A 26566-nucleotide genomic window follows, 5' to 3' on the forward strand; every position below is an offset into this window, starting at 1 on the left:
AGCGCTTTGAGGTAGGACGTTGAGACAGAAGGGCACCAACTCCAGTCACCGATGCATCAACCTCAAGACTGAAGGGTAACGTGGGATCAGGATGTGCCAACAAAGGCAACCTTGAGTGACTCAAAGGCTTTAATGGAATCCAGAGACCAATTCTGTGAGTTACACCATCCTTTCTGGTCATATCGGTCAGGGGTTCGACCAGAGAAGAGAAGTTACTAATAAACTTCCGATAATTATTGGCAAAGCCAAGAAAACCTTTTAGAGGACGTAGACCTATGGGTCGAGGCCACTGTAGGACTGCAGATAGCTTCTCTGGGTCCATCGAAAAACCAGCAGTAGAAATGACAACCCAGAAATGTAACCTGTTCACAATGGAACTCACACTTTTCCAACTTGCAATACAAGTTATTATCTCTTAGCCTCTGTAGCACACGGGAGACATCTGTGTGGTGGGATCTTGGAGGACATCGTTGATGAATTCCTGCAGAGCGTTGAAAATGCCAAACAGATCTACAAGGTATTCGTAATGTCCTGTCCTAGTATTAAACACAGTTTTCCATGCATCGCCTTCCATTCATCGCCCTCCTTGATCCACATGAGATTGTATGCCCCTCTCAGATCAAGCTTCGTAAAAACCGTTGCTCCCTTGAGGCGGTCAAATAATTCTGTAATTGACGGAATCGGATATGCGTTTTTAATCGTGTTGCGATTGAGACCCCTATAATCAATACAAGGTCTCAGTTCTCCACTCTTCTTCTTTTTCACAAGGAAGCCAGCACCAGCAGAAGATAAGGATTTGCGGATGAGCCCTCGAGAAAGTGTCAGCAACATGGATAAAGCCATGGGAGACTGACAACGGGTAAACCCGGCCATGAAGAAGCATGGCACCAGATTGGTCAATTTTGCAATCATACGATCGGTGTGGAGACAAACTACTAGCTTGACCTTTGTGAAAGACATCGCCAAATTTGCGGTACTCCTCTGGCAGGGAGGTGAGTTAAGAGGTGCACAAGACCTTGGCCACTTTCCAAAAACATGTGTTACTGTATTCTAGCGACCAGGAAAGAACCTCAGCCCGAAGTCAATCAGGGGGGGTTGTGCCTCTTTTACCAAGGATAACCAATAACCACCGGGTAATGGTGTGAGGAAATAACTTGAAATTTGATTATGTCATAGTGAAGAGCCCCTATAGCCATGGTCAATGGAACAGTCTCATGATTCACGTGGGTGGGCTGTAGAGGTCCCCCATCAATAGCCTCAATGACAAGTGGAGTGGCACGAAGCTGCAGCGGAATCGAGTGCCTTTGCGTCTAGGTATTCATCCTATGAACAGGCCAGCAGCCTCGGAGTTGTTTATTGCCTGTGTCTCGATGGACAACTCAGACCAAGAAAGAGAGTAATCAGAACAATAGGGTTATCCTTAAGGATAACTGGGGAGGTAACAGTGCCACCTAAGGTCTGTCCCCTACAAGACTTCAGGTGCAAAAGTTTCCAAGGCGGGTAGGACAGGACATCAACAAGTGACCCGCCTGGCCACAACAAAGGCACAATCTTCCTCCTAAAATGGCCCCTCCTCCACAGAGAGACGTGTTAAGCCTCACCTCACCAGCAGACTCTGTACCAGGAGGCATGGGAGGGTGAGGAAGGCAAGGGTGGGACTGCAAAGCTTGGAGCCAAATGTACAGGAGGCTTCTGCAAGTGCACCTTTTAAAGGAAGCTCTCTTTCGGAGTCTGGAGTCAATCAGAATGGCAAACGTGATCAACTTCTCCAGATCTGTAAGTATGTCTCAGGCTTCTATCTCATCTTTGATGTTATCTGAAGGATCATGAGAAAAAGCAGTCAGGAGGGCCTCATTGTTCCAAGCGACTTCTGCTGCCAGAGTACGGAATTCAATTGTGTAATCGGCATACGTTTTCGCACTCTGTTGGACATGAGGCTCTTTTAGAGCAAAAGTGGAGCGAGCTGGAACGTAAAAAAACGTAAAAAAACTTTTTTAAAGGAAGCCACAAACTCTGGGTAACTCATGACAATGGGTTTTTGTGTCTCCAATAGAGGGTTTGCTCAGATCAAGGCTCTATCAGAAAGCAAAAAAATTATGAAGCCTACGTTTGCTTCTGTTGTGGGGAACGCCTGGGGCAGCATTTTAAAGTATTTCCAACCTGGTTGAGAAACCCTCTGTGTTGTACTGGATCGCCCCCAAATTGCTGGGGAAGTGGAACGGAACCAGACATGCCTCTTACAGAGGTAATATTCAAGGCGGGTGCCTGCACAGAGACTGGAGCAGCAGCAGGGATGACCTGCAACACTGGTTGTACCGGAACAGCCACAGTGGAAGGATCCCCAGGTGAGCAGTGTGAATCGGGAGTGTATGTAAGGCTATGGCAAACTGATCCATTCGTAGAGGCGGCCAGTCCATTATGGGCGCCACCTCCCCTATCCAGGCTTGTCTGGCCCCTTTCAGGACATCAGCACATGGTTTCGAATGGGGAAGGTTTTTTTTTTGTTTTTTTTTGTTTAAGCACCGATCAGAGCCAGAGGCTATAATAGGCTTCAATATAGGGTGGGCTCGGATCAGAGAGTGCTCCCTCAGCCCACCTAGGTGTTTTGCAACACTGAATGAATATTCGCTGTTGTAACACTGATCCTCCTCCTGGCCAGAAGAAGCGGGTTTTGACACCGGTCACCCGATTTGCTGAAAGGGCAGACAATCTTAATGGATGCCTAGGAGGAGGAGGAGATTAGGAGTTGGAAGCAACCATGGAGGAGAGGACTCGGTGCCGAGCCGTTGTACCAAGCTGCCTGCCACCCGCCACAATGGGGTAAGTGCCAGACCGACCGGCAAAAAAATAAAATAAAAAAGCAGCTGCCACTTTCCATGTGGTGATCCTGCTCATTCAATCTGGAAAAAATATTACCACCAAAAATTACCGTTTAAATAGCCAGAAGGGGCTAGCTGACAAGCAGGAAATGATCACCAGGTGAGGCACTGAGGAACGATGAGTGCTGGCAATTAACAGACAGCTGAGCACTGAGAAGGGAGGGCTGAGCCCAGCCCTGACACAACCTCTGGATATGACACTGAGAACATGCACTCAACTTCTTGGTGAGGTCTGTTCTGAGTTATACCTTTCCTGTTCAGCCGCTGTATGGTCTTGGCCTCCGTGCTGCCGCTCAGTTTCAGGGTCTTGGCAATCTTCTTATAGCTTAGGCCATCTTCATGTAGAGCAGCAATTCTTTTTTTCAGATACTCAGAGAGTTCTTTATCATGAGGTGGCATATTGAACTCCCAGTGACCATATCACCAAATTTAACACCCCTGCTCCCCATTCACACGTGAGACATTGTAACACTAAGGGCCGGTTCACACAGGGGGCGACACGACTTGCCGTGCCGCGACCTGACAAGTCGCCCCCCGTTCTGTACAATGGAACCGTTCTAAGAGGAGCGACTCGAGTCGCTCCGACTCAGAAAAAGGTTCCTGTACTACTTTTGGGCGACCTCGGGGCGACTTGCATTGACTTCTATACAGAAGTCATTTGCAAGTCACTGCTGAGGTCGCGGCGAGGTCGTGTCGCCTCGCATCGCCCCCTGTGTGAACCGAGCCTAACGAGTCACATGACACCAGGGGTGTACTCACTTTTGTTGCCAGCAGTTTAGACAATAATGGCTGTTGAGTCATTTTTAGGGGACAGCAAATTTACACTGTTATACAAGCTGTACACTCAATACTTTACATTGTAGTAAAGTGTAATTTCTTCAGTGCTGTCACATGAAAAGATAGAATAAAATATTTACAAAAATGTGAGGGATGTACTCACTTTTGTGAGATACTGTGTGTACAGTTATATATATATATATATATATATATATATATATATATATATATATATTTGGACACCGGCACAATTTTCACACAATTTGGTTCTGTATGCCACCAGAATAAAATTAAAATAAAACAATCCAAATTAATTTGAAGTTTAGACTTTCAGCTTTAATTCAAGGGGTTGAACATAAATATTAAGTACAAATTTTAGGAACTGCAACCATTTTTATACACGCCCCCCCCCCCATTTTCAGGCGCTCAGATGTAATTGGACAAATTAATATAATGTTAATTTTTTATATTTTGTTGAAAACTCTTTACTGGCAATGACAGCCTGAAGTCTGGAACCCATGGACATTACCAAAGACTGGATTTCCTTCTTCCTGATGCTTTACCAGGCTTTAACTGCAGCTGTCTTCAGTTGTTCTTAGTTTGTGGGTCTTTCTGCCTTTAGTTTTGCCTTCAGCAAGTGAAATGCATGCTCAATTGGGTTGAGATCAGGTGGTTGACTCGGCCATTGTAGAATATTCCAGGTCTGCTTTTCCTTCAAAAGCTCCTGGGTTGCTTTTGTAGTGAGTTTTTGGATCATTGTCGATCTGTACTGTGAAGCACCGTTCAATCTACTTTGCTGCATTTGGCTGAATCTTGGCTTAAAGTATATCTCTAAACACTGCAGAATTCATCCGTCTGCTTGTCTTCTATCACATCAATGAACACCAATGACCCAGTGCCACTGGCTCATGATGGCATGGGCATGCATGGCATCTTTTCCAAGACTTCTCTTGGTTTCATCCGTCCAAAGAATGCTTTTCCAGAACTTGTCTGGACACAGCAGGGACCAGTGGAGACGTGCAGCGCGACTCGTGCATGCGCAGTAGGGAACCGGGCAGTGAAGCCCCAATGCTTCACTTCCCGATTCCCTGACAGAGGATGGCGGCGGGGTCAGTGGAGAGACGAGCGATTGCTCGTCATCTGCCGCCGACATCGTTGGACCCTGGGACAGGTAAGTGTCAATTTATTAAAAGTCAGCAGCTGCAATATTTGTAGCTGCTGGCTTTTAATATTTGTTTTTTAAAGGTGCAGCTTCTCTATAATGTCGAAACCGCTGGCAACTAAGTGAAAATGTCCAAATTGGGCCCAGAGTGTCAATATTTAGTGTGGCCACTATTATTTTCCAGCTCTTCCTTAACCCTTTTGAGTATGGTGTTCATCAGAGCTTCACAGGTTGCCACTGGAGTCCTCTTCCACTCCTCCATGACAACATCACCTGTCGTCATGGAGACTGGTGGATATTGGAGACCTTGCACTCTTTTGACAGCAAATTTAAACTGTTATACAAGCTGTACACTCACTACTTTACATTGTAGCAAAGTAATTTCTTCAGTGTTGTCACATGAAAAGATATCATAAAATATTTGTAAAAATATGAGGGCCATACTCACTTTTGTGAGATACTGTGTGTGTGTGTGTGTGTGTGTGTGTGTGTGTATATATATATATATATATATATATATATATATATACATATTCCACATCGCATAAACAGCAGCACACCTTTCCCAGAGACTTACTTTAGGTTGCACCCTGTATGATGCCAATTCAGACCCTGACTCACTGCCCAGCTGATAAAAGTAATGGTGATGTAACTGGAGCCTGTGGCCAGACCATGTCCTCACCTTAATTGGGTTGTGCTCTCCTTGTGCTCTTGGCTGGCTTTTAATCTGATTCTGTGTACAGCAGAACAGCCATGTCTGCCACGGCCCACCAATCTAATTTGATATCTTTCCTCTTTCACCCTCAGGACAAACACTCATCAAGGTTGGAGAGACTCAGAAGCGTTTAGGAATTGCTGAGAGAGACTTCATTCACTCTTCTTCCATCAATTTCTTGACCCCCCTGCGCAATTTCCTGGAAGGTGACTGGAGAACCATTTCTGTAAGTTTTTTTTTTTTGGTTGGTAGGTGACCAGGGAAATGGCATTGAGAATTTGTGACTTTGTGACTAAGTGCCAGCAACCAATTGCATTTCTAAATCTAATTGTTAAAGGAAATCTAAAGGCGTCATATAATTGGCTGTTTTTGTCTTTCAAACGTTTTGTTTTGTGAAGCTCCTCGAGATTCCTGCCACTGCTTTTCTTACAAGAAAATTATTATTGACCTTACATGTTACATACCTGTTCATTTTAGTGGGCAGTGACTTTCTACTAAAAGTGGGCTACCATTATACAAGGTCCAACACACTTCTCAAGAGTCTTTGGTGTCTTGCATGTATTTTGAAATAGCAAAACCCTCTTTGCTGTACCAATTAAAGTACCTAGGAGGTACTAGGGACCTCTAAACCTAAAAATATTGTGGAAAACCACTTTAAATAGTTCTTTTATTCTTGGTTCTGACAGTCCATTCCACCCTGTTTCACAACCTAATGAGGCACATTTAGTAATTTTTGAGGCCTTGAACTTCCTGCTGTATATATCCTGTGCTTTATATTGATTATACAATTGATGACAATATGAAAGATTTACTTTGTCTCACCTCATTTTTAACAACTTGCCATCCACAGTCTGTTTATAAGTGACATGGAACTCAAGAGCTTAAAACAAGTTTTCAGCAGCAGCTTAGTTTATTAAAAAAATGTTAAATAAGTTTGTTGCTATAGCAGCCAATGAGATTTTATCTTATAATTAAAGATAAAAAATCTTGTTGCTATAGGCAATGGCTTTGTTTTCACAAACCGCATATAACAATCTTTGTAGTCTTTCCTCTTGGGTCATATAGACTGTAATGTGTTATTACCTCCGTCCCCATCATAGTCGTTCTTGGATGACCTATCACGAGCACACAATGACTGCATTCAGAGTGGAAAGGAAAAACAAACCTTAAATATGCGTGAATGGAAAATCCATCAATAAGTCTAATTATGGGACTGGACCTCCTTTCCACATGATGTACTGCCACTGAATTTGTTTAAACAATTACTGAGTATATCCTCCTGCAATAGCACTTGCTATGATGAGTGATATGTTACATAGTAGGTTACATAGTAGGTGAGGTTGAAAAAAGACACAAGTTCATCAAGTCCAACCTACAGTGCCTTGCAAAAGTATTCACCCCCTTGCCATTTTTAGTGTTTTGTTGCCTCACAACCTGGAATTAACGCGGATTGTTTGAGGATTTTCATCTTTTAACAACTTTGAAGATTTATTATTATAAATGTTTTTATTATTGTGAAGCAAACAACAAATAAGACAAAATAACAGAAAAAGTCAATGTACATAACTATTCAACCCCCTAAACTAGTCAATACTTTTGTAGAACCACCTTTTGAGGCTATCACAACTCCAAGTTGCTTTGGATAAGTCTCTATGAGCTTGCCACATCTTACCACTGGGATTTTTGCCCATTCCTTCTTGCAAAACTGCTCCAGCTCCTTCAAGTTGGATGGTTTGCACTTGTGAACAGCAATCTTTAAGTCTGATTTAAGTCAGATTTTCTACTAGATTGAGGTCTGGGCTTTGACTAGGCCATTCCAACACATTTACATGTTTCCCCTTAAACCACTCAAGTGTTGCTTTAGCGGTGTGTTTGGGGTCCTTGTCCTGCTGGAAGGCAAACCTCCGTCCTAGCCTCAAATCACACACAGAGTGCTACAGGTTTTGCTAAAGAATATCCCTGTATTTACCCCCATCCATCTTTGCCTCAACTCTGGCCAGTTTCTCAGTCCTGCCTGCTGAAAAACATCCCCACAGCATGATGCTGCCACCACTATGTTTCACTGATGGTGTTCTTTGGGTGATGTGATGTGTTGGGTTTGCGCCAGACATAGCATTTTCTTTGATGGCCAAAACGTTAAATTTTAGTCTCCTCAGACCAGAGCATCTTCCTCCATACATTTTGGGGAGTCTCCCACTTGTCTTTTCTTTTCTTACATCAGGGAACACAGAGCCATAGTACTTACTATGTGGTTTATATGGCCACTGATAGGTGATGGACACTGGCACGCCCTAAGGCAAAAAATATACTCCCTATATAACCCCTCCCACTACTGTCCTCAGTTTTTTCGCCAGTGTCTGAGGTTTTGATCACGAATAAAGATGTGCTGTGCTGAGCTCCACTGAAAGCAATCCTTGCTGGGTCTAGCCATACTGACCGGATCCATTCAGAGTGTCCTTTCATGGGCTAAAGGAATGGTACCTGGGCCTCGTGTCCGAAGAAAATTTTGCTTACAAATGCTTCTTTTTAGAGAGATGGACCCTGGGATCCAGTACTTTTTGGTAGTAAGGCCATAAAGTTTTTACTGGCAGGGTGCTGTTGCAGGTCCAGGATTGTGGGTAACCTCTAGGTTCCTGAAGGTTTCGGAGGCCACCGTGAAGGGTGAACATTGGGTTTATTTCAGATAACCCTGCAGCGAGGAAAGGTAAGTGGAGATTTTGTTAAGAATTTCTCCTTTTTGAGTTATAATGTTGTCATGCCTATGTGTCACCACTGGGGGCTGTATTGGGCACTCACTGCCTGATGCTGGAAACAGCGCTGTTTCTGAAGCCTTCATTTCCCTTCTCCTCTGGCCACAAGTAGTTCCTCTGGTAAGATAGGGGGGACTGGTTCTCCTCCTGCACCCCCTGCACCCCCAAGGTTGCAATCTTCCCCTTCGGGGGACTTCTTTTGGCTTATAACAAAAAGGACAAACTGCATGGCCGCTCAGCTGTAGTTTTTACTCCCCCGCGGCCATATCAGCTGTTTGCAAGGCGCCTGAAGTTCGCCGCTCACGCAGGAAGACACTTTCTTTTGAAAGAGGGGGGGGGGGGGCGTAATTAACGTGGTGAGTGGGGCTAACGGTGTCAGACGCCGGCCACACGTGTAGGAAGTTTTTAAAGCACTGTGTGTGGAGCTGCTGCTGTCTGTGTAGGCACACATGAGCAGGAGGTTGGCTTACTTCAGGTTTGGTGACACAGGAATTCCCTTTGACATTATTACCTTACCAGGCTAGGTATTAATAGCAGCTTATTGCACTGGACTATAACCTAGCAGTGTACATTCTTTTGCTGGTAGTGCCTCTGCTTTGTGCTTGAGGCTATGGGTGGTAAAGGGACCAGGAACTCCTCTAAGGGTTCTAAAGGGTCAATGGTTTCACAACAAACTAAATCCATTTCCAAAAGAATGTCATCCTCCTCTGAGGGTGATACGTCCGGTCAGATTGAGTCGTCAGGGGAGACTGTTGTTGCAGCTGCACTAGACACTTGAGTAAATATCACACAAGAGGTTTTTTCTTCTGCCATCTGTAATTTGGAAAAGAAGATTGATGCTATGATATCTCTCCATAGTGGGGCTAAACGTTACAGATCCCCATCTAGTGCTCAGGACCCTCTTATTGAGGTGCAGGGAACAGGGAATCGGGTAGATCTTCCCAATGATTTGGAAGATGCTTGTATATCCTCTTTCGAGGATCCTAATATAGAAGGAGTAGCATCACAAGATAGGTTGCTTGTGCACTCTCTTACTAAATTGGTTCGTTCAACCTTTTTGCTGCCTGTAGCGCAGGCTCTTGAGGAACCCAACTCTAATTTGGGATCATTAAAACCTCCATCTGGGGATGCTTTTCTTATTCATGCATTGCTAAAAAAAAGCTTATGTATTCTGAATGGGAACATCCGGATAAACAATATTTTTTCCTCCTAAGAAATTCTTCACACTTTATCCTATGGAAGAGGATTTCTATAAGAAATGGGGGGGGAGGGGGGTCCAGCAATTGATGCTGCAATTGCCTCAGTGAACAAGAGTCTCACATGTCTGTTGGATAATGCGCTAATGGTCAAGGATCCAACAGATAGAAAGTTGGAACTTCTTTCTAAAAGCAATATGTCTTTAGCAAGTTCAATAGCGCAGTCGGTTCTTGCGGCAATTGGTGTATCTCAGTCCATTAAGGAACAGTTTGTGGAGATACTTAAAATTCTGCCTGATTAGCCGGCCCAGCAATGGGCTGGTGTATCAGACGCACTATGTTTCACAGTAGATGCTATGAAAGATTATATCATTCAAGCCTCACGGCTTATGCTTGGACTAGTGCATTCTCGCAGAGTTCTATGACTGAAAAATTGGTCAGCTGAAGCACCATGTAAAAAGCTCTTAACCAGTTTCCCCTTTCATGGTGAACGGCTATTTGGAGATGATCTGGATAAATACATCCAAAGGATCTCTAATGGGAAAAGCTCTCTTATCAGTAAAGAAGTTCAAACATTTCTCCTTTTTAAGCGTGCTGCCTCACCTGTGGCAGGGGCATCAGCCTCTAGGCAGTCTTGACGGCCTCAAGGGGAAGACCCCAAGGGCAGCACCAGGGTCAGAAAGCCCACAAAGCAGAATGCTAAAGCCTCCTTATGAAGGGGCGCCCCCGCTCGCACGGGTGGGGGGAAGACTCCTGCAATTCTTAGAGATCTGGCAGGAACAATGTCGAGACAGATGGGTGGCTTCTGCAGTTTCTCTAGGTTACAAACTAGAGTTCCAAGAGTTTTCGTCTGCTCGTTTTCTAAGGTCAAATGTTCCCAAGGGAGGATCCAGAGAAAAAGAAGTATCTTTCTAACTCTGGATCATCTATTATCCCAGTTGGTGATATCAGAGGTTCCCTTAATGGAACAGGGCACAGGTTTTTATTTAAACATTTTCACGGTTCTAAAACCAAACGGAGAGGTAAGACCCATTCTAGATCTCAAAGATCTGAATCGGCACTTAAACATCCGATCCTTTCGCATGAAGTGAATCCAATCAGTTGTTTCCATCCTGCAAGGAGGGGGTTTTTTAGCGGCAATCGATATCAAAGATGCACATCTCCACGTGTCAATATTTCCCACTCATCAGAAATTTCTGCGCTTCGAAATAGAAAATCATAATTTTCAGTTGGTGGCCCTGCCATCCGGGCTAGCCACAGCACCACGGGTGTTCTCAAAGATTCTGGCACCTCCCTTAGCCAGATTAAAGGCTCAAGGCATAACGGTCCTAGCCTATTTAGATGATCTACTTTTAATAGATCATTCAGTCTCAGGTCTAAACCAGAGTCTGGTCACAGCTGTAAACTACCTGAAATCTCTAGATTGGATACTCAATCTAGAAAAAAACCTCCCTAAAACCATCAAGGAGATTACAGTACTTGGGGCTGGTCATAGATACCATACAGAAGAAGGTATTCTTACCCCAGACAAGAATCAGTTCCTTTATAGGACTAATTCAACTTATCAAAGCAAAGAAAAATCCTTCCATTTGGCTGTGCATGAGATTGTTGGGGAAAATAGTGGCCTCCTTTTGAGGCTGTCCCTTACGCGCAGTTTCACTCAAGACTACTTCAAAGCACCATCCTGTCGGTCTGGAACAAAAAGGCTTTGGATTTTCTAACATGCTTGGCTCCTAATATACATCAGAGCCTAAATTGGTTAATATCCAGCAATTTCGAAAAGGGAAAATCTTTTCTACCAGTATCCTTGAAAGTGGTGACAACAGATGTCGGCCTTCTAGGCTGGGGAGCAGTCCTGGAAGAAGATTTTGTCCAGGGGAGATGGTCCAAGTTAGAGAAGGCCCTTGCCTATCAACATTTTGGAGATTCGGGTAGTACGTCTGGCCCTAGAGTCTTGGACGGTCAGACTACGGGATTGTCCTGTCAGGATTCAGTCTGACAATGCCACGGCTGTTGCTTACATCAATAACCAGGGGGGCACGAAAACTCGTGCAGCCCAAAAAGAGTTGACTCATGTTCTAGCTTGGGCAGAACACAACATTCCTTGCCTATCAGCAATTTTCATTCCAGGAATAGAAAATTGGCAGGCGGACTACTTGAGTCCTCCAGCGTTTCCTCTGAGTCCCGCTAAGCAAGCCTTGAGTCCGGACAACAGGCCCTCCGAAGGCACTTGATTAAGATGAAACTCCACGTGGACGATGGCAAAAACAGGAGTCGGAGGAACAATCTGTGCCTCCGGGGTATCCTGGAGGCGACCGAGGGTCTTGACTTACGCGCCACGGTGGTGGCCCTGCTGAATCAGGTACTGGGGAAGCCCCCGGGTGCAGAACTGGAATTGGACTGGGTACACCGGATACCAGGCCCCAGGACAGCCCCACCAACCTTCAAGGACCTGGGGACAGCGGACCTGCCACGCGATGTACTTCTAAGGAGGCACTCGGACCACCACTACCTAGGCCGCAACGGGCACGCCGCCCACGGTCTCGTGCATCAAGCAGGGAAGACGTCAGACCACATCCCCTGGCAGCGGAAGACTGATAAATACCACCATTTCGGGGGTGGGTAAGATGATGACTTTCTCCCTCTACCAGTGACCCGTCACCTGTTTAGCCCTTTCTATTGGACTGCAGAATGACATTTGGCTTGATCTCTCACATGCACCCCCATTCGGCTATCCGGATGGGGATGGAATCCCTCTCATGGGTGGGGGGGTGTGGGGGGCCTGCTGGGGGTGTGTCTCATTTGGTGGGCGGTGGGGTTACAGGGGGTGCTTGGGATTTCCTCATCTACGGCATTGCCAAAGGCTCTGTTTCCCTCCCCCGCCACCCCCCCCTTTAGTCACGGGGTCCCTCCAATTTTTATTTCTGGGGATTTCCCCCCCCCCCCCCACCCCTTCCACTTCTGTGGACACAACTGTTCTGTCTCCAGTTGACATTGATATGTCTGTCCCCTGTGCCCCCCCCCCCCACCCTGCTGGGCCACCTTTGGCCGAGGGGCTGCCTCGCTGTGGGTGTGGACTCCTCCATCACCGTTGATATGGCCAATAACAGTTGAGTCCACCTGGCCTTAAAGCGGGAGTCCGCCGGGAGTGCGCGTTTTTTTTTTTTCTTTTTTAAAGCCAGCAGCTACAAATACTGCAGCTGCTGACTTTTAAAATAGTGACACTTACCTGTCCAGCGCGCCCGCGATGTCGGCACCCGAAGCCGATCTCTCGATCGTCTCTCGGGTGCTGCCGCCGCCATCTTGGGTATGGGAATCAGGAAGTGGAGCCTTTCGGCTTCATTTCACGGTTCCCTACTGCGCATGCGCGAGTCGCGCTGCGCAATGAGGATGGACCTGCTGCCTCTGGGATCTGTGTGTTTCCCAGCAGGCAGCGGGGGACTTTCGGAAAGGGGCGTAATCTACGCCCCTTTCCGCAGAGACCTATCCAGTAAGTGGGTGCAGATACCTGTACTGTACAGGTACCTGCACCCCCCTCCCCCCTGAAAGGTGCCAATTGTGGCGCCGGAGGAGGGGAGGATTCCAATGAGCGGAAGGTCCACTTTAGGGTGGACCTCCGCTTTAATCGGTCCAGCATTTTTCCCGATCTAGGTAATGGGCTATGGGACATTGTTGGGGGTGAGGGGCTATGTTTTCTCTGATGCTCAACATGCTTTATTATTACGGTTTTAAGTTTTGATTGTTATATATGTTCCCTTTCTAGTTTAAAGTTACCTAAGGCTCGTTCTCCTGCATCTCCAACTGTGATGAGATTACTTGTAAGATATCTCTGTTGATTTTTGCTGAAAGTCCTAACGTTTCTTTCACCCCCCATTAGGGTAGGCCCTAGTACGGATACCTAGAGTGTCCAAACAAGGGGCTGCAAGTTTTCGTTTTGGACATTACCTTCCCCTTTCTTCCACCTCGTCTCCCCCCTCCTCTCCTCCCGCCCTTCTCCCCTTCTTAATTTTCTCCCCTTCTTCTCCCGTCTTTCTTCTTTTCCTTTCTTCCCTTCACCACTGTTTTCTCTCCGTATACCTTCTAGCTCCGTGGGTTGGTCCTCCGCCACGGGGAGAGGGGGGGACTTGGGATTGAGTTTTGCTAGCCTCTCCGCCGTTAGTCGCCTTACCGGGCGTGATGGGTCTCCTTAAGGTCACCTCCCTCAATGTACGAGGTCCAAATACTCCTGAGAAGCGATCCCAGCTCCTGACGAGCTTGCGCAAAGGCAGGACGCAGATAGCGTTTCTCCAGGAGACGCATTTTTGTGCGGGAGCACCCCCAGACTTCCCAATGGGGCTTTTCCGTTGGCCTACCACAGTGTTTCTCCGATCTCAAAGTCCAAAGGGGTGAGTATCCTAGTGGCAAAATCTGTTCCATGGTCGTTTGAGGCGCAGCGAGTGGACGCGCAGGGCCATTTTATACTCCTGAAGGGGACAGTGTTTGGCAGGCAAGTCACTTTTGCAAACGTCTACTTTCCAAATACAGACCATGTACAGTTTATGCGGAGTCTCCTCTCGGAACTGCTAGAGTTTGCGGAGGGGATACTGGTCCTAGGCGGAGACTTTAACTTTGCCATGGATCCGGCTCTTGATGTGTCCAGGGGGGCCTCCCATTTGTCATATGCCCGCCTGAAGAGTCTAAAATCAGACCTTCATGCGCTGCGCCTGGTGGATCCGTGGCGACTATTGCATGCTCAGGCTAGAGACTACACCTTTTTTTCACAAGTACACCACACATACTCCCGACTGGACTATCTGTTGGTGTCACATAAAGATCTGCCCATGGTGGTGTCTACTTCTATTGATGTCATCTCGTTTTCTGATCATGCGCCGGTTCACCTGACTCTACAACTGGGCAATGCGACGCAACCCCAGCTGTCTTGGAGACTCAATGAGTCCCTTCTCCAATCTGAAGACATACGATTGGAGATTATCACTACGCTGCGTGAGTATTTTTCCATTAATGGGAACTCCGTGGCCAACCCTCTTGTTGCCTGGGAGGCACATAAGGTGGTGGTTAGGGGTGAGCTAATGAAAATAGGAGCCCGCCTCAAGCGAGAGAGAATGCGACGCACGGAGGATCTCTTGGTCCAGATACATAGATTGGAGACCCTGCATAAGGAAAGCCTGGCACAGGCCACCCTCCAGGACCTGCTTAAAGCTCGTAAGGAACTACGTTCGCTCCTCTTTCATAAGACTAAGCAAAAGTTGGCTTGGGCCAGGCGGACTATGCACGAAATCTTGAACAAGCCGGGGTCCCTGCTGGCCAGGGCCCTGCGGGGCCCATGCACTCAGACCTATATCTCGTACATTAAGAGGGCATCTGGCCAGAAAGTCAACGCGTCCGCGGACATAGTGTCCGAATTCCAGGCATACTACGAGGGTCTTTATAACCTGCGAAGGTCCCCTCTACCCGACCCCCGCTACGGGGGAAGGTATAACCCCACAGTCGTACCTCGCTTCCTCAGGTATGCCTTCCCTCCTCGGGGAGGTCCGGGATGCATTAGAGGAGCCCATATCGGTTGAGGAGTTGGGGGCAGCCCTGGTGGCAGCGAAGCCAAGGAAGGCCCCTGGCCCTGATGGCTTCACGCCGACCTATTATAAAACTTTTTTGGGGATTCTTGGACAGCCCCTGGTTTCTGCCCTCAACTCCATCACTGAGGGGAATTCCTTCCAGATCGACTCTCTTAGGGCCCATATCTCCCTTATCCCGAAGGAAGGGAAAGACCCGCTGTGCTGTGGGAATTACCGCCCGATCGCATTACTGAATACAGACTTGAAGCTTTTTGCTAGAGTATTGGCCAACAGATTGCTTCCACGCATCCCGGGCCTCATACATAGAGATCAAGTGGGCTTTGTCCCGCGGCGAGAGCCTCGGGATAATACCATCAGAGTTCTGAACCTGATCCACGAACCTCCAAACGAGACCTTCTCTTGCTGTCGGCTGACGCAGAGAAGGCTTTTGACCGCGTGGACTGGTCATTTATTCGTGCTACCTTGGAGCATATTGGACTGCGCCCATCCATGCTTAGCTGGATGCTATCTCTGTATTCGAACCCCACTGCTGTAGTCAAGGTTAACGAAATGAGATCTCCGTATTTTGGTATTGGTAATGGCACCCGGCAGGGCTGCCCTTTGTCCCCGCTGATTTTTATTTTGACCCTCGAGCCCCTCCTATGTCATGTCCGGGCGAATGTAGGCATTTCTGGTTTTACTAAGCCCTCGGGAGTTCATAAGGTTGCCTCTTTCACGGATGACCTGATTTTCTTTCTCTCGGATCCCCTCACCTCGCTGCCGAACCTGATACGGTCCCTTGCGGACTATGGATCTCTTTCCCTATTTCAAATTAACCTAGCCAAATCTTCTATCCTTAACGTCACAGTGGGGGGAGATGTGGTACGGAGCCTACGAGCGGCTTTCCCGCTGCGGTGGGCGACTGACCACATTCGCTACCTGGGGGTTGATATAACACCAGACCCGGATGCGCTGTATGCGGCCAACTTCGAGCCCTTGTTGGATCGCCTTAGAACGGACCCCCTACATTGACATACACTCGCGTTGACGTGGTTTGGCTGCTGCAGTACCCTTAAGATGACCCTACTGCCAAAGATTCTGTACTTGTTCCAGGCCTTGCCTGTATGCCTCCCTTCCACGTTCTTCAAGCGAATTGACTCTGTTCCGTGCATTTATTTGGGCACATCGTAAGCCGCGCATCAGATTGCAACTCCTGCAATTATCGAAGAACAGAGGTGGCGTTGGCCTCCCAGATGTGAAAGCTTACTATAGGGTGGCGCATATAACTAGGATAGTGGATTGACACTGTCATGCGGAGGCATTGGGTGGCCATGGAGGGGGAGGACTCTGGGGGGGGGGGCACGATTGAAAGTCGGCCCTGGATATCAACACCCCTACCGAGAGATATTTCAGATCACCCCACGTTGGGTAGCACATTGCGGGTGGCCAGAGAGGCTTTTCGGAGTTCCATGGTGTCCCCAGTGCCCTCCCCAATGGTGCCAGTCCTGGGCAATCCGGAATTTGTACCGGGCCTCCAGAACCCTTGTTTTCAACGTTTGAGGGCAGGTGATAGGTGGCGGTTATGTGACTTTTTAGGCCCGGATGGTAAGCTTACTCCTGAAGCGGGGATGCTGGCAACAGACCCTCCACTGGATTTTTGGAGCGGCCTCCAATTAAGGAACTTTTTACGCAAATGCCTGCGGACACCGGGCATTTCTCGTCCACTTACGGAAATTGAACAAATCTGCTGCAGGGGGAACCGGTACAGCATTGTCTCTCGCTCCTTTATTCCGCCTTGACCAGTCCAGCGGAGGGTTATGTCCCCCCTTTCATTTCTAAATGGGAACTCCGCACACATTTTACTCCAGACCAGACATTGAAGATCCTCCACTTTGCACAGATATCTTCCATGTTCACCAGGGTCCAGGAGACGTGCTACAAAATTACAACCAGATGGTACAGGGTACCCACTGCGCTTCATCGCATCTTTCCGCAGGTGCCTGGCGCTGCGGGGATGCAGAGGGCACAATGTTGCATGTCTTCTGGTCCTGCCCTAAACTGGCATCCTTTTGGCGAGAGGTGACTGGCACCATTGGCCGCCTGACCAATGTCTCCCTGGAGGGGAATCCAGCGGCCTGCCTGCTGCACCTGACAGAGCGACCCATTAAAAAATATAAGAACTCCTTAACTCAGGGGTTGACAAATTTGCTTGGAATCTAGGAGCCAGCTAAAAAAGTTAGGAGCCAGGTCCGTGACAGTGATCTGGACCTGTCCCTGGCCTGATATGGAGACAAGTGAGGGGAAGATAGTGCCACCCCCCACACCTGTCTCCAAGTCATTGCCCATAGCTCTTAGAGGGACATTTTATTTATTTTATTTTTTTAAAATTGCATTTTAGTGTAAATATGAGATATGAGGTCTCTCTGACCCCAGAGCTCATATATAAGAGGACCTGTCATGCTTTTTTCTATTACAAGGGATTTTTACATTCCTTGTAATAGGAATAAAAGTGACACACTTTTTTTTTTTTTTTTTTAAAGAACAGTGAAAAAAATAAAAGTTAAAATAAGAAAAAAATTTTTTTTAAACGCGCCCTGTCCCGCCAAGTTCGCGTGCAGAAGCAAATGCATATATGAAAGCTTCACATGTGAGGTATCGCTACGATCAGTAGATTGAGAGCAATAATTTTAGCCCTAGACCTCCTCTGTAACTCAAAACGTGCAACCTGTAGAATTTATTAAACTTCGCCTATGGAGATTTTAAAGGGTAAAAGTTTGTCGCCATTCCATGAGCGGGCGCAATTTTGAAGCGTGACATGTTGGGTATCGATTTACTGGGCATAACATTATCTTTCACAATATAAAAAAAAATTGGGCTAACTTTACTGACTGTCATTTGTTTTTTGTTATTAAATAAATAATTTTTCCCCCAAAAAAGTGTGCTTGTAAGTCCGCTGTGTGACAGACAGTATTGCAATGACCACCATTTTATTCTCTAGGGTGTTAGAATAATAAAAAAAAAAAATATATATATATATATATATATATATATATATTTATATATTTATAATATAATGTTCAGGGGTTCTGAGTAAAGGCTCCATTAGCATTGCTGGTTGTCATTCCAACGGCCACCAACAGATGGCACAAGATTCCAGAAGGAACCATAGGATCACAGAAGGCCTCAAAGCCGGGGGCTCAATTACCGGCCGCCGGCGGCACGGCCCGACGCGATCACGCCGGGGGGGTCCACGGAGATAGGATACCCCCAGCTGTGCTGCCCCAGGCGCCAGGTCGCTAATTCTAGTCGCAAATGCGACCTGGCGCCCGGGTTTTGTCGAGCCCTGCCTTAACTGTTCAGCTCCTGAACGCGGCGAAGGCATGCATCCCTTTGTGCTGGAGATCGGAGAACCCACCAGCTAAGTCCCAATGGTTCTCTAAAGTGAATGAATTGAGAGATATGGAAGATCTTTTGGCCACGCTGCATAACAGGGAGGAGGCCTTTCGGGAGACATGGAGACCATGGCAGCACTTCACCTATACTGAGGCTTACCTTCGGGAGATGGCGCTAGCGGCCAGATAGGGGCAGACCACTGTTCTGTTGATCTCACGCCCCCCTTGTCTATCCGCCCCCCGGTGGCTGGGGATGCGTACGGAGCTCTTTTCACACTTTCCTCGTTCCCTGTCTTCATACTATTCCCTCTTGCTGTGCTCCTTTCTTTTCTATACCCACTTCCCCATTCTCTAGTTCCCTTTCCTCGCACCCTCTGCCCCCTTTTCTCCTCCCCCATCCTTGTACTTCCTCCCCCCTTTTCTCTTTCCTTTTATTCCTCTCCCGGTCCACTTTATTTTGTTAATTTATCCTGAAGACTTTGGTTAGTTCCCAAGGATCTGGGGAGTTACTGGGCTCCCCCTGGCTTTATGTACATCCAACTATGTTTGCCCCGATCGACCAGGCTGGGGCCCACCACCCTCTCCGCTTCCTTCTCCCTATTAAAAAAATTCTGGAATTTTTTATTTGTTGCTGCTATACATGGCCGAACAATGAGTGCTGCCCACTTGGGTTTGTAGGAATTACTTCAGTGACTTTAGAGGCCCTGTACTAGGAATTTGCTCCCAACTGGGAATGCTTGCCAGTTTATTTATGCCTAGGCGGGGGGCTGTTTACTGTATCTTTGCCTAAGTGCCATTGTATCTTTTGTTTCTGAAAGTGTACCTGTCTCATCAATGTTGACCATGTCTCTGTAATGTTCTCTTCCATTTAATAAAAGAATTACTAAAAAAAAAATTTTCACTGATCTATGCGTTTCCTCCAGTTCTGCTACTTCCGCGACTTCTCCGCAGGAACGAAAGGCGGTAATTCTGGTGGCCCAGAAGATCTTGGTTTGCCGAGATCATAAAGATGGCGGTAGGACTGTGTCGTATTCCATCCTACCTTACAGACGCTAAATTTAACCGTTTGGCTACTGAGACCCACATTCTAAAGGATCGTGGGTTGTCTCCTTCGGTAGTGTCTACCTTGATTAATGCCAGGAAGCCGGCCTCCAGAATCATTTACTATAGAGTCTGGAAAGCATATGTTTCTTGTTGTGGATTCAGAGGTTGGCACCCCAGGAAAAATGCAGGATCCTTGATTTCCTGCAAATGGTAATAGAAATAAAGCTGGCCTTGAGTACTATCAAGGGCCAGATCTGGGCCTTGTCAGTATTTTTTTCAACGGCCTCTTGCTTCTCGCTCTCTGGTGCATAGCTTTCTTCAGTGGGTAACATGGATTAATCCCCCTATCAAGGCACCTCTAAATCCTTGGGATTTAAATTTTGGTCTTATTGGCTTTGCAGAAGCAGCCGTTTGAGCCTTTACGAGAAATTCCCTTGGTTCTTTTGACAAGAGAGATAATCTTTCTGGTTGCCATTTCTTCTGCTAGAAGAGCATCGGAACTAGCGGCTCTGTCTTGTAAAGAGCCATATTTGATCATGCATAAGGATAAGGTGGTTTTACTCATCCTGAATTCCTACCAAAATTGGTAACAGGTTTTTGTATAAATCAAAATATTGTTCTTGCTTCTTTCTTCCCAGAGCCTCTATCTAGGGAAGCAAAGGCACTACATTTCCTTGATGTAGTAAGAGTGATCAGAGTCTATTTAAAGGCGACCGTTCAGGTTCACAAAACAGATGTTTTATTTGTGCTGCCCGAAGGTCCAAAAAGGGGACGGGCAGCATGAAAATCTACTATTTCCAAATGGATTTGTCGATTCAATGTTCAAGCTTACGGCTTAAAGAAGAAAATGCCTCCATTTTCATGTTAAAGCACACTCAACCAGGACGATTAGTGCCTCTTGTGCGGTGCATCATCAGGCCTCTATGGCTCATATCTGTAAGGCTGCAACTTGGTCTTCAGTTCATAGGTTTACCAGATTTTATAAAATCGCTGTTAAAGGTCATGAGGATATTGCCTTTGGGTGCAGTGTTCTGCAGGCTGCAGTATGAGTCCTCTGGCCTCATTTTTTGTTCAGTTGGCATTGCTATGAGGCATCCCACATAGTAAGTACTATGGCTCTGTGTCCCCTGATGTAAGAAAAGAAAACAAGATTTTTAAAACCGCTTACCTGTAAAATCCTTTTCTTTGATGTACATCAGGGGACACAGAGGTCCCTCCCTTCTTGGTATACACTTGTATTGCTTGGCTACAAAAATAAGGACTCCCAGTAGTGGGAGGGGTTATATAGGGAGTACACTTCTTGCCTTAGGGCGTGCCAGTGTTCTTCACCTATCAGTGGCCCTATAACCCACATAGTAAGTACTATGGCTTTGTGTCCCCTGATGTACATCAAAGAAAAGGTAAGCTGTTTTAAAAATCCTGTTTTCGCAAACTCAAAATGTGCCATTTTGTTTTTTGATGAAAGTAATGGCTTTCTTCTGGCCACTCTGCTATAAAGCCCAACTATGGAGCGTACGGCTTATTGTCGTCCTATGTACAGATATCCAGTCTCTGCTGTGGAACTCTGCAGCTCCTCCAGGGTCACCTTGGGTCTCTGTGCTGCTTCTCTGATTAATGCCCTCCTTACTCGGTCCTTGAGTTTTGGTGTGCGGCCGTCTCTTAGCAGGTTTGCTGTTGTGCCATTTTCTTTCCATTTAGTTATGATAGATTTTATTGGTGCTCCTAGGGATCATCAAAGATTTGGATTTTTTTTTTTTTTTTTATAACCCAACCCTGACTTGTACTTGTCAACAAAATTGTCCCTTATGTGTTTGGAGAGTCCCTTGGTCTTCATGGCATTGCTTAGGTGTTGTGGCCTCTGGGGCTTTTCAAAAAGGTGTGTACAGTATATGTAATGACCGATTATGTGACACTTAGATTGCACACAGGTGGACATCATTTCACCAATTATGTGACTTTTGAAGGTAATTGGTTGCACCAGAGTTTTTTATGGGCTTCATAACAAAGGGGGAGAATACATACGCACATGCCAATTATCAGTTTCTAATTTCTGAAAAAATAGTTTTATGTATATATTTTTCTAATTTTACTTCACCAATTTAGACTATTGTGTTCTGATCCATCACATATAATTCAGATTAAAAAAAAAAAACATTGTAAAGTAAAGGCTGTAATGTAACAAAATAGGTAAAATGCCAAGGGGGTGAATACTTTTGCAAGGCACTGTATGTGTGTGATTGTATGTCAGTATTACATTGTATATCCCTGTATGTTGCGGTCGTACAGGTGCTTATCTAATCGTTTTTTGAAACTATCGGAAATTTTTTTTTTTTTTTTTTTTTTTTTTAGGGTGGTCGTCCACTTTAAGGTTAAACCCCTTTTCTTCTAATTTTAGTGAGTGGCCACTTATCTTATTAAACTCCCTTCCACGAAAAAGTTTTATCTCTATTGTGGGGTCCTGTGTGGTATTTATAAATTGAAATCATATCCCCTCTCAAGCATTTCCAGTACATCCTTCCTGAGGACTAGTGCCCAGAACTGGACAGCATCCTCCAGGTGAGGCCAGACCAGAGTCTTGAGCGGGAGAATTATCGCTTTTATCCCTGGAGTTTATCCCCTTTTTAATGCATGCCAATATTCTGTTTGCTTTGTTAGCAGAAGCTTGGCATTGCATGTTATTGCTGAGCCTATCATCTACTAGGACCCCCAGGTCCTTTTCCCCCTAGTGAGTAGATTGCATTCATATTTTTGCCTCCCAAATGCATTATTTTCAATTTTTCTACATTTAACATCATTTGTCATGTAGTTGCCCACCCCATTAATTTGTTGAGATCTTCTTGCAAGGTTTCCACATCCTGCAGAGAAGTTATTGCCCTGCTTTGCTTAGTGTTGTCCACAAATGCAGAGATTGAACGGTTTACCCCATCCTTCAGGTTGTTTATGAACAAATTAAATAGGATTGGTCCCAGCACAGAACCCTGGGAGACCCCACTACCCGCCCCTGACCATTCCGAGTACTCCCCATTTATCACCACCCTCTGAACTCGCCCTTGTAGCCAGTGTTCAATCCATGTACTCGCCCTATGGTCCATGCCAACGGACCTTATTTTGTACAGTAAACGTTTATGGGGAACTGTGTCAAATACTTTTGCAAAATTCAGATACACCACGTCTACGGACCTTGCTTTATCTAGATGGTAGCTCACCTCCTCATAGAGGATTAATAGATTGGTTTGGCAAGAACGTTTCTTCATTAATCCATGCTGATTACTGCTGATACCGTTATCCTTACTAAAATCATGTATATAATCCCCTATCACTTCCTCCAAGAGCTTGCATAATATTGATGTTAGGCTAACTGGTCTGTAATTTCCAGGGCTGTATTTTGGGCCCTTTTTAAATATTGGTGCTACATTGGCTTTTCTTCAATCAGCTGGTACCATTCCAGTCAGTAGACTGTTAGTAAAAATTAGGAACAATGGTATGGCAATTACTTGACTGAGTTCCCCCGAGTACCCTCGGCTACAAAAGATCTGGTCATGGTGATTTATTAATGTTAAGTTTCCCACGTCTAATTTTAATTCTCTCCTCCTTAACCATGGAGGTGCTTCCTGTGATGTGTCATGGGGATAAACACTGCAGTTTTGGTTACTGAAGACCCCGATTCCCTCATGAAGACTGAGGAGAAGAATAAATTACCTACAATACCTTTGCCATCTCCTCATTGTTTGTAACCAGATGACCTTCCTCGTTCTTTATGGGGCCAATATGGCCTGTCCTCCCTTTTTTTACTGTTTACATACTTAAAGAATTTCTTGGGATTTTTTTTGCTTTCCTCCGCTATGTGTCTTTTGTGTTCTATCTTAGCCGCCTTAATTGCACCCTTACATTTCTTGTTGCATTCCTTATAAAGTCTGAATGCTGATGATGATCCCTCAACCTATTATTTTGTGAAGGCCTTCTCCTTTGCTTTTATATGCAGTTTTACATTGGAGTTAAGCCATGCAGGACTTTTGTTCATTCTTTTAAATGTATTACCCAATGGGATGCATTGGCTCACACCCTTATTTAATATGCTTTTAAAGCAAACCCATCTCTCCTTCAATTTATATCTTCTACCAAGGCTCGTAGTTTAGGGAAGTTGGCTCTTTTGAAATTCAGTGTCTTTGTATTGCCCTTATGTTTCCTATTTGTGTGATTTATACTGAAGCCAATTGACCTGTGATCGCTGTTGCCTAAATTGCCCTGTATTTCCACATCCGTGATCAGGTCTGCTTTGTTGTTAATCAGTGGATCGTGTAACGCTTTATTTCTAGTTGGTGTGTCTACCATCTGACCCATGAAATTGTCCTGCAAGACATTTAGGAACTGGCAAACCTTAGATGAATGCGTGGTTCCCTCCACCCAGTCTGTCTGGATAATTAAAATCTCCCATTATGATAACACTTCCCATCCTTGCTGCTAATCCAAATTGTGATGGGAGATCCATCTCTCCCTCCTCCCTCAGGTTAGGGGGCCTATAGCATACTCCCAGTATTTTCCCCTTAGCTTCATCCCTTTGGAGTTCCACCCATAAGGATTCCACCTCCTCCCTTGCTCCCTTAGTGATGTCATCTCTCACATTCACTTGTACATTATTCTTTATATATAGGCATACCCTTCTCCCTTTTTTACCCTCTCTATCCCTGCGATAAAGGGTATACCCTTGAATGGTTGCCAGCCAATCATGAGATCTGTTGAACTAGGTCTCTGAAATTCCCACAAAATCCAAATACTCCTCGTACAACAGTATCTCTAGTTCACCCATCTTGTCCGCCAGGCTCCTGACATCTTATTGGGTTTTCCGAGGTTGCAACTAGGACTTGTTATTATACTTACTTTGGGTTTATGTGCTTTAGTCCACCTACCACTAATGCCCCCAATACTACCCTTTGGAATATGTTCCGTGCTGACTATCTCTAACCCCCCCCCCCCAATGTAGCCTAGTTTAAAAACCCCTCTAACTTTTTGTCCATCTTTACTCCCAGGTGAACTGCATCCTCCTCATTTAGGTGTACTACATCCCTTCTGTAGTACTGGAGATTGACTGAGAAGTCGACCCAGTCCTCCAGGAACCCAAACCCCTCCTTACTACACCAGCTCCTCAGCCACTTGTTTACCTCCCCAATCTCCCTTTCTGGTGTGGCTCGATGTACCGCTAGTATTCCTGAGAATACTACCTTGGAGGTTCTTCCTCAATTTAGCTCTCAGGTGTCTAAAAGCGTTCTTTAGGACACTCCATCTGCCTCTGACTTTGTCATTGGTGCCAGCGTGCACCATGACAGCCAGGTCTTCACTAGCCCCTCCCAGTAATCTGTCAACCAGATCTGTGATGTGCTGAACGCCCGGTAGACAACATACAGTTCCGCGCTTCAGGTCTTTGTCACAGATTGCTCTCTCTGTCCTTCTAGAAATGGAGTCCCCTACCACCAGAATTGGTCTTTCCTTTCCCTTCGCTAACCCCTCCCCCCCCCCCCTCAGTGGAGGAGTTCATCCCCGGACAGCTAGGAGAGTCCCTCAGCTCCAACAGTGCTGGTCCCTCACCGATGTCACTCAATGAAGCGTACTTATTGGGATGCTCCAGCCCTGGATTGGCCACCCTCGCACTTCCCCTCTACCCTTCCTGACAGTCACCCTTCTACACTTTTCTAGTGCCTGAACCTCTTTGTCTCCACCCACCTCTGGGCTGGCACCTGCCGGGTACGTTCCCGGCTCTCCTTTAGTATGGAGGGTCTTCTCAGTACTGACAGTTGCTTCTCTAGATTGAGAACCTGGACGTCCAGGGAAACAATGTGCTTACATTTTGCACAGCAGAATTCACCCTTAATCAGATGATAAAGGAACACATATATGCCGCAAAAATGTACACCGAGTCGCATCTCCACACCCGCCGGTCATTGTACCTACTAATTTAATGAGGATTGGGGATTATACCCTTTCCAAATTACCTAACAACTAGCTTCCTAACACAAGACAATACTCAGGTACTCGCAGACCATGTGCACTCGCAATACACAGGTACACACAATACACAGTTACTAAGGATCCACACACGCATTACTCAGACAACACTCAGGTACTGACAATACACGGGTACTCTCAATACTCAGGTACTACCTGACACTAATTCTCAATACAGTCCACATGCACTCGCAGCACTCGTGTACTTAAACTACACATGTACTCTGACCCCATTATAACCTCATGTTTTCAACTCTGGTTTGTTGCTACATAGGTGAATGATGGAACTGTATCAGGTATCCCTTGCCCTCATCCAACTCCACCCTCTCTATGCAGTATACAAGAGTAAAAATTATCCAAAATTATACAGTGTGTAAATCCTAACAGTGCTTTTCTTTTATTTGTTCCATTTTGGTCTTTTAATTATACAATTTAAAAGTGTTTATCTGTTCAATATGTGCAAAAACAGAAAAAAACAAAACTGTTTTTCTTACCAGAAATCTTAGGCGCTGATGACCTGTGCTCTCTGCCTGTTCTGTATTCTTGTCCGAAAACATTGTCCCCTGTGATGTCTGAATTACAGAATTTCCCCATTTCCTATTTTATAAAAAAGAGGAAGGGGGCACATGATAGACCTGTCCTAGAGTGATAATGGTGCTTCTCTATAGATCCAGTATAGTAAGTGAGCTTTGGCACCCTATGACAGGAAGTGTGTCAATGGCAGGGTCACTAGGTAAAAATTAAATGTGAAAAAAAAAAAAAAAATGCAAACACCACACCTAAGTACCGGCAAGCTTCAAAATATAAATTTTTGTTTGTTTTCTTGGATACACTTTTTAATTTAAAAACAGATACCTCCCTCCTCTAACTCCTTGCTGTCAATGAACACGCTGGACACTTTAGAGTATTTACCACTCATACAATAATATATTATCGCAAGTCTATACAATATCATTTAGCTTTTTTGTGATCTCACTAATTCTTATCAGCTCACAGCGAACACATGCTTATCTAACTAATCATTTTTACAAACAGATCATTTTCATTTGAATGTGTGCCATGAAAGAAGAAAAGCTTCTATAAATGAAAGGAGCATTTC

General features: G+C 45.7%; 1 protein-coding gene across 8 annotated transcripts in view; it reads left to right on the plus strand.

Annotated features, from left to right (window-relative positions):
- Positions 1-26566, plus strand: part of SH3GLB2 (SH3 domain containing GRB2 like, endophilin B2) — a 183727-nt gene that overhangs the window by 83130 nt on the left and 74031 nt on the right. For all 8 annotated transcript variants that reach the window (XM_077478525.1, XM_077478532.1, XM_077478538.1 and 5 more), the window contains exon 5: positions 5626-5759. In XM_077478525.1, coding sequence (XP_077334651.1) covers positions 5626-5759 — 134 coding nt within the window. The remainder of the gene's footprint in view (positions 1-5625; positions 5760-26566) is intronic.

Source organism: Lithobates pipiens, unplaced genomic scaffold (genome assembly GCF_037356315.1).
Source record: "Lithobates pipiens isolate NorthernLeopardFrog02 unplaced genomic scaffold, aLitPip1_a1.2 Scaffold_1, whole genome shotgun sequence".
Lineage (NCBI taxonomy): Eukaryota > Metazoa > Chordata > Amphibia > Anura > Ranidae > Lithobates > Lithobates pipiens.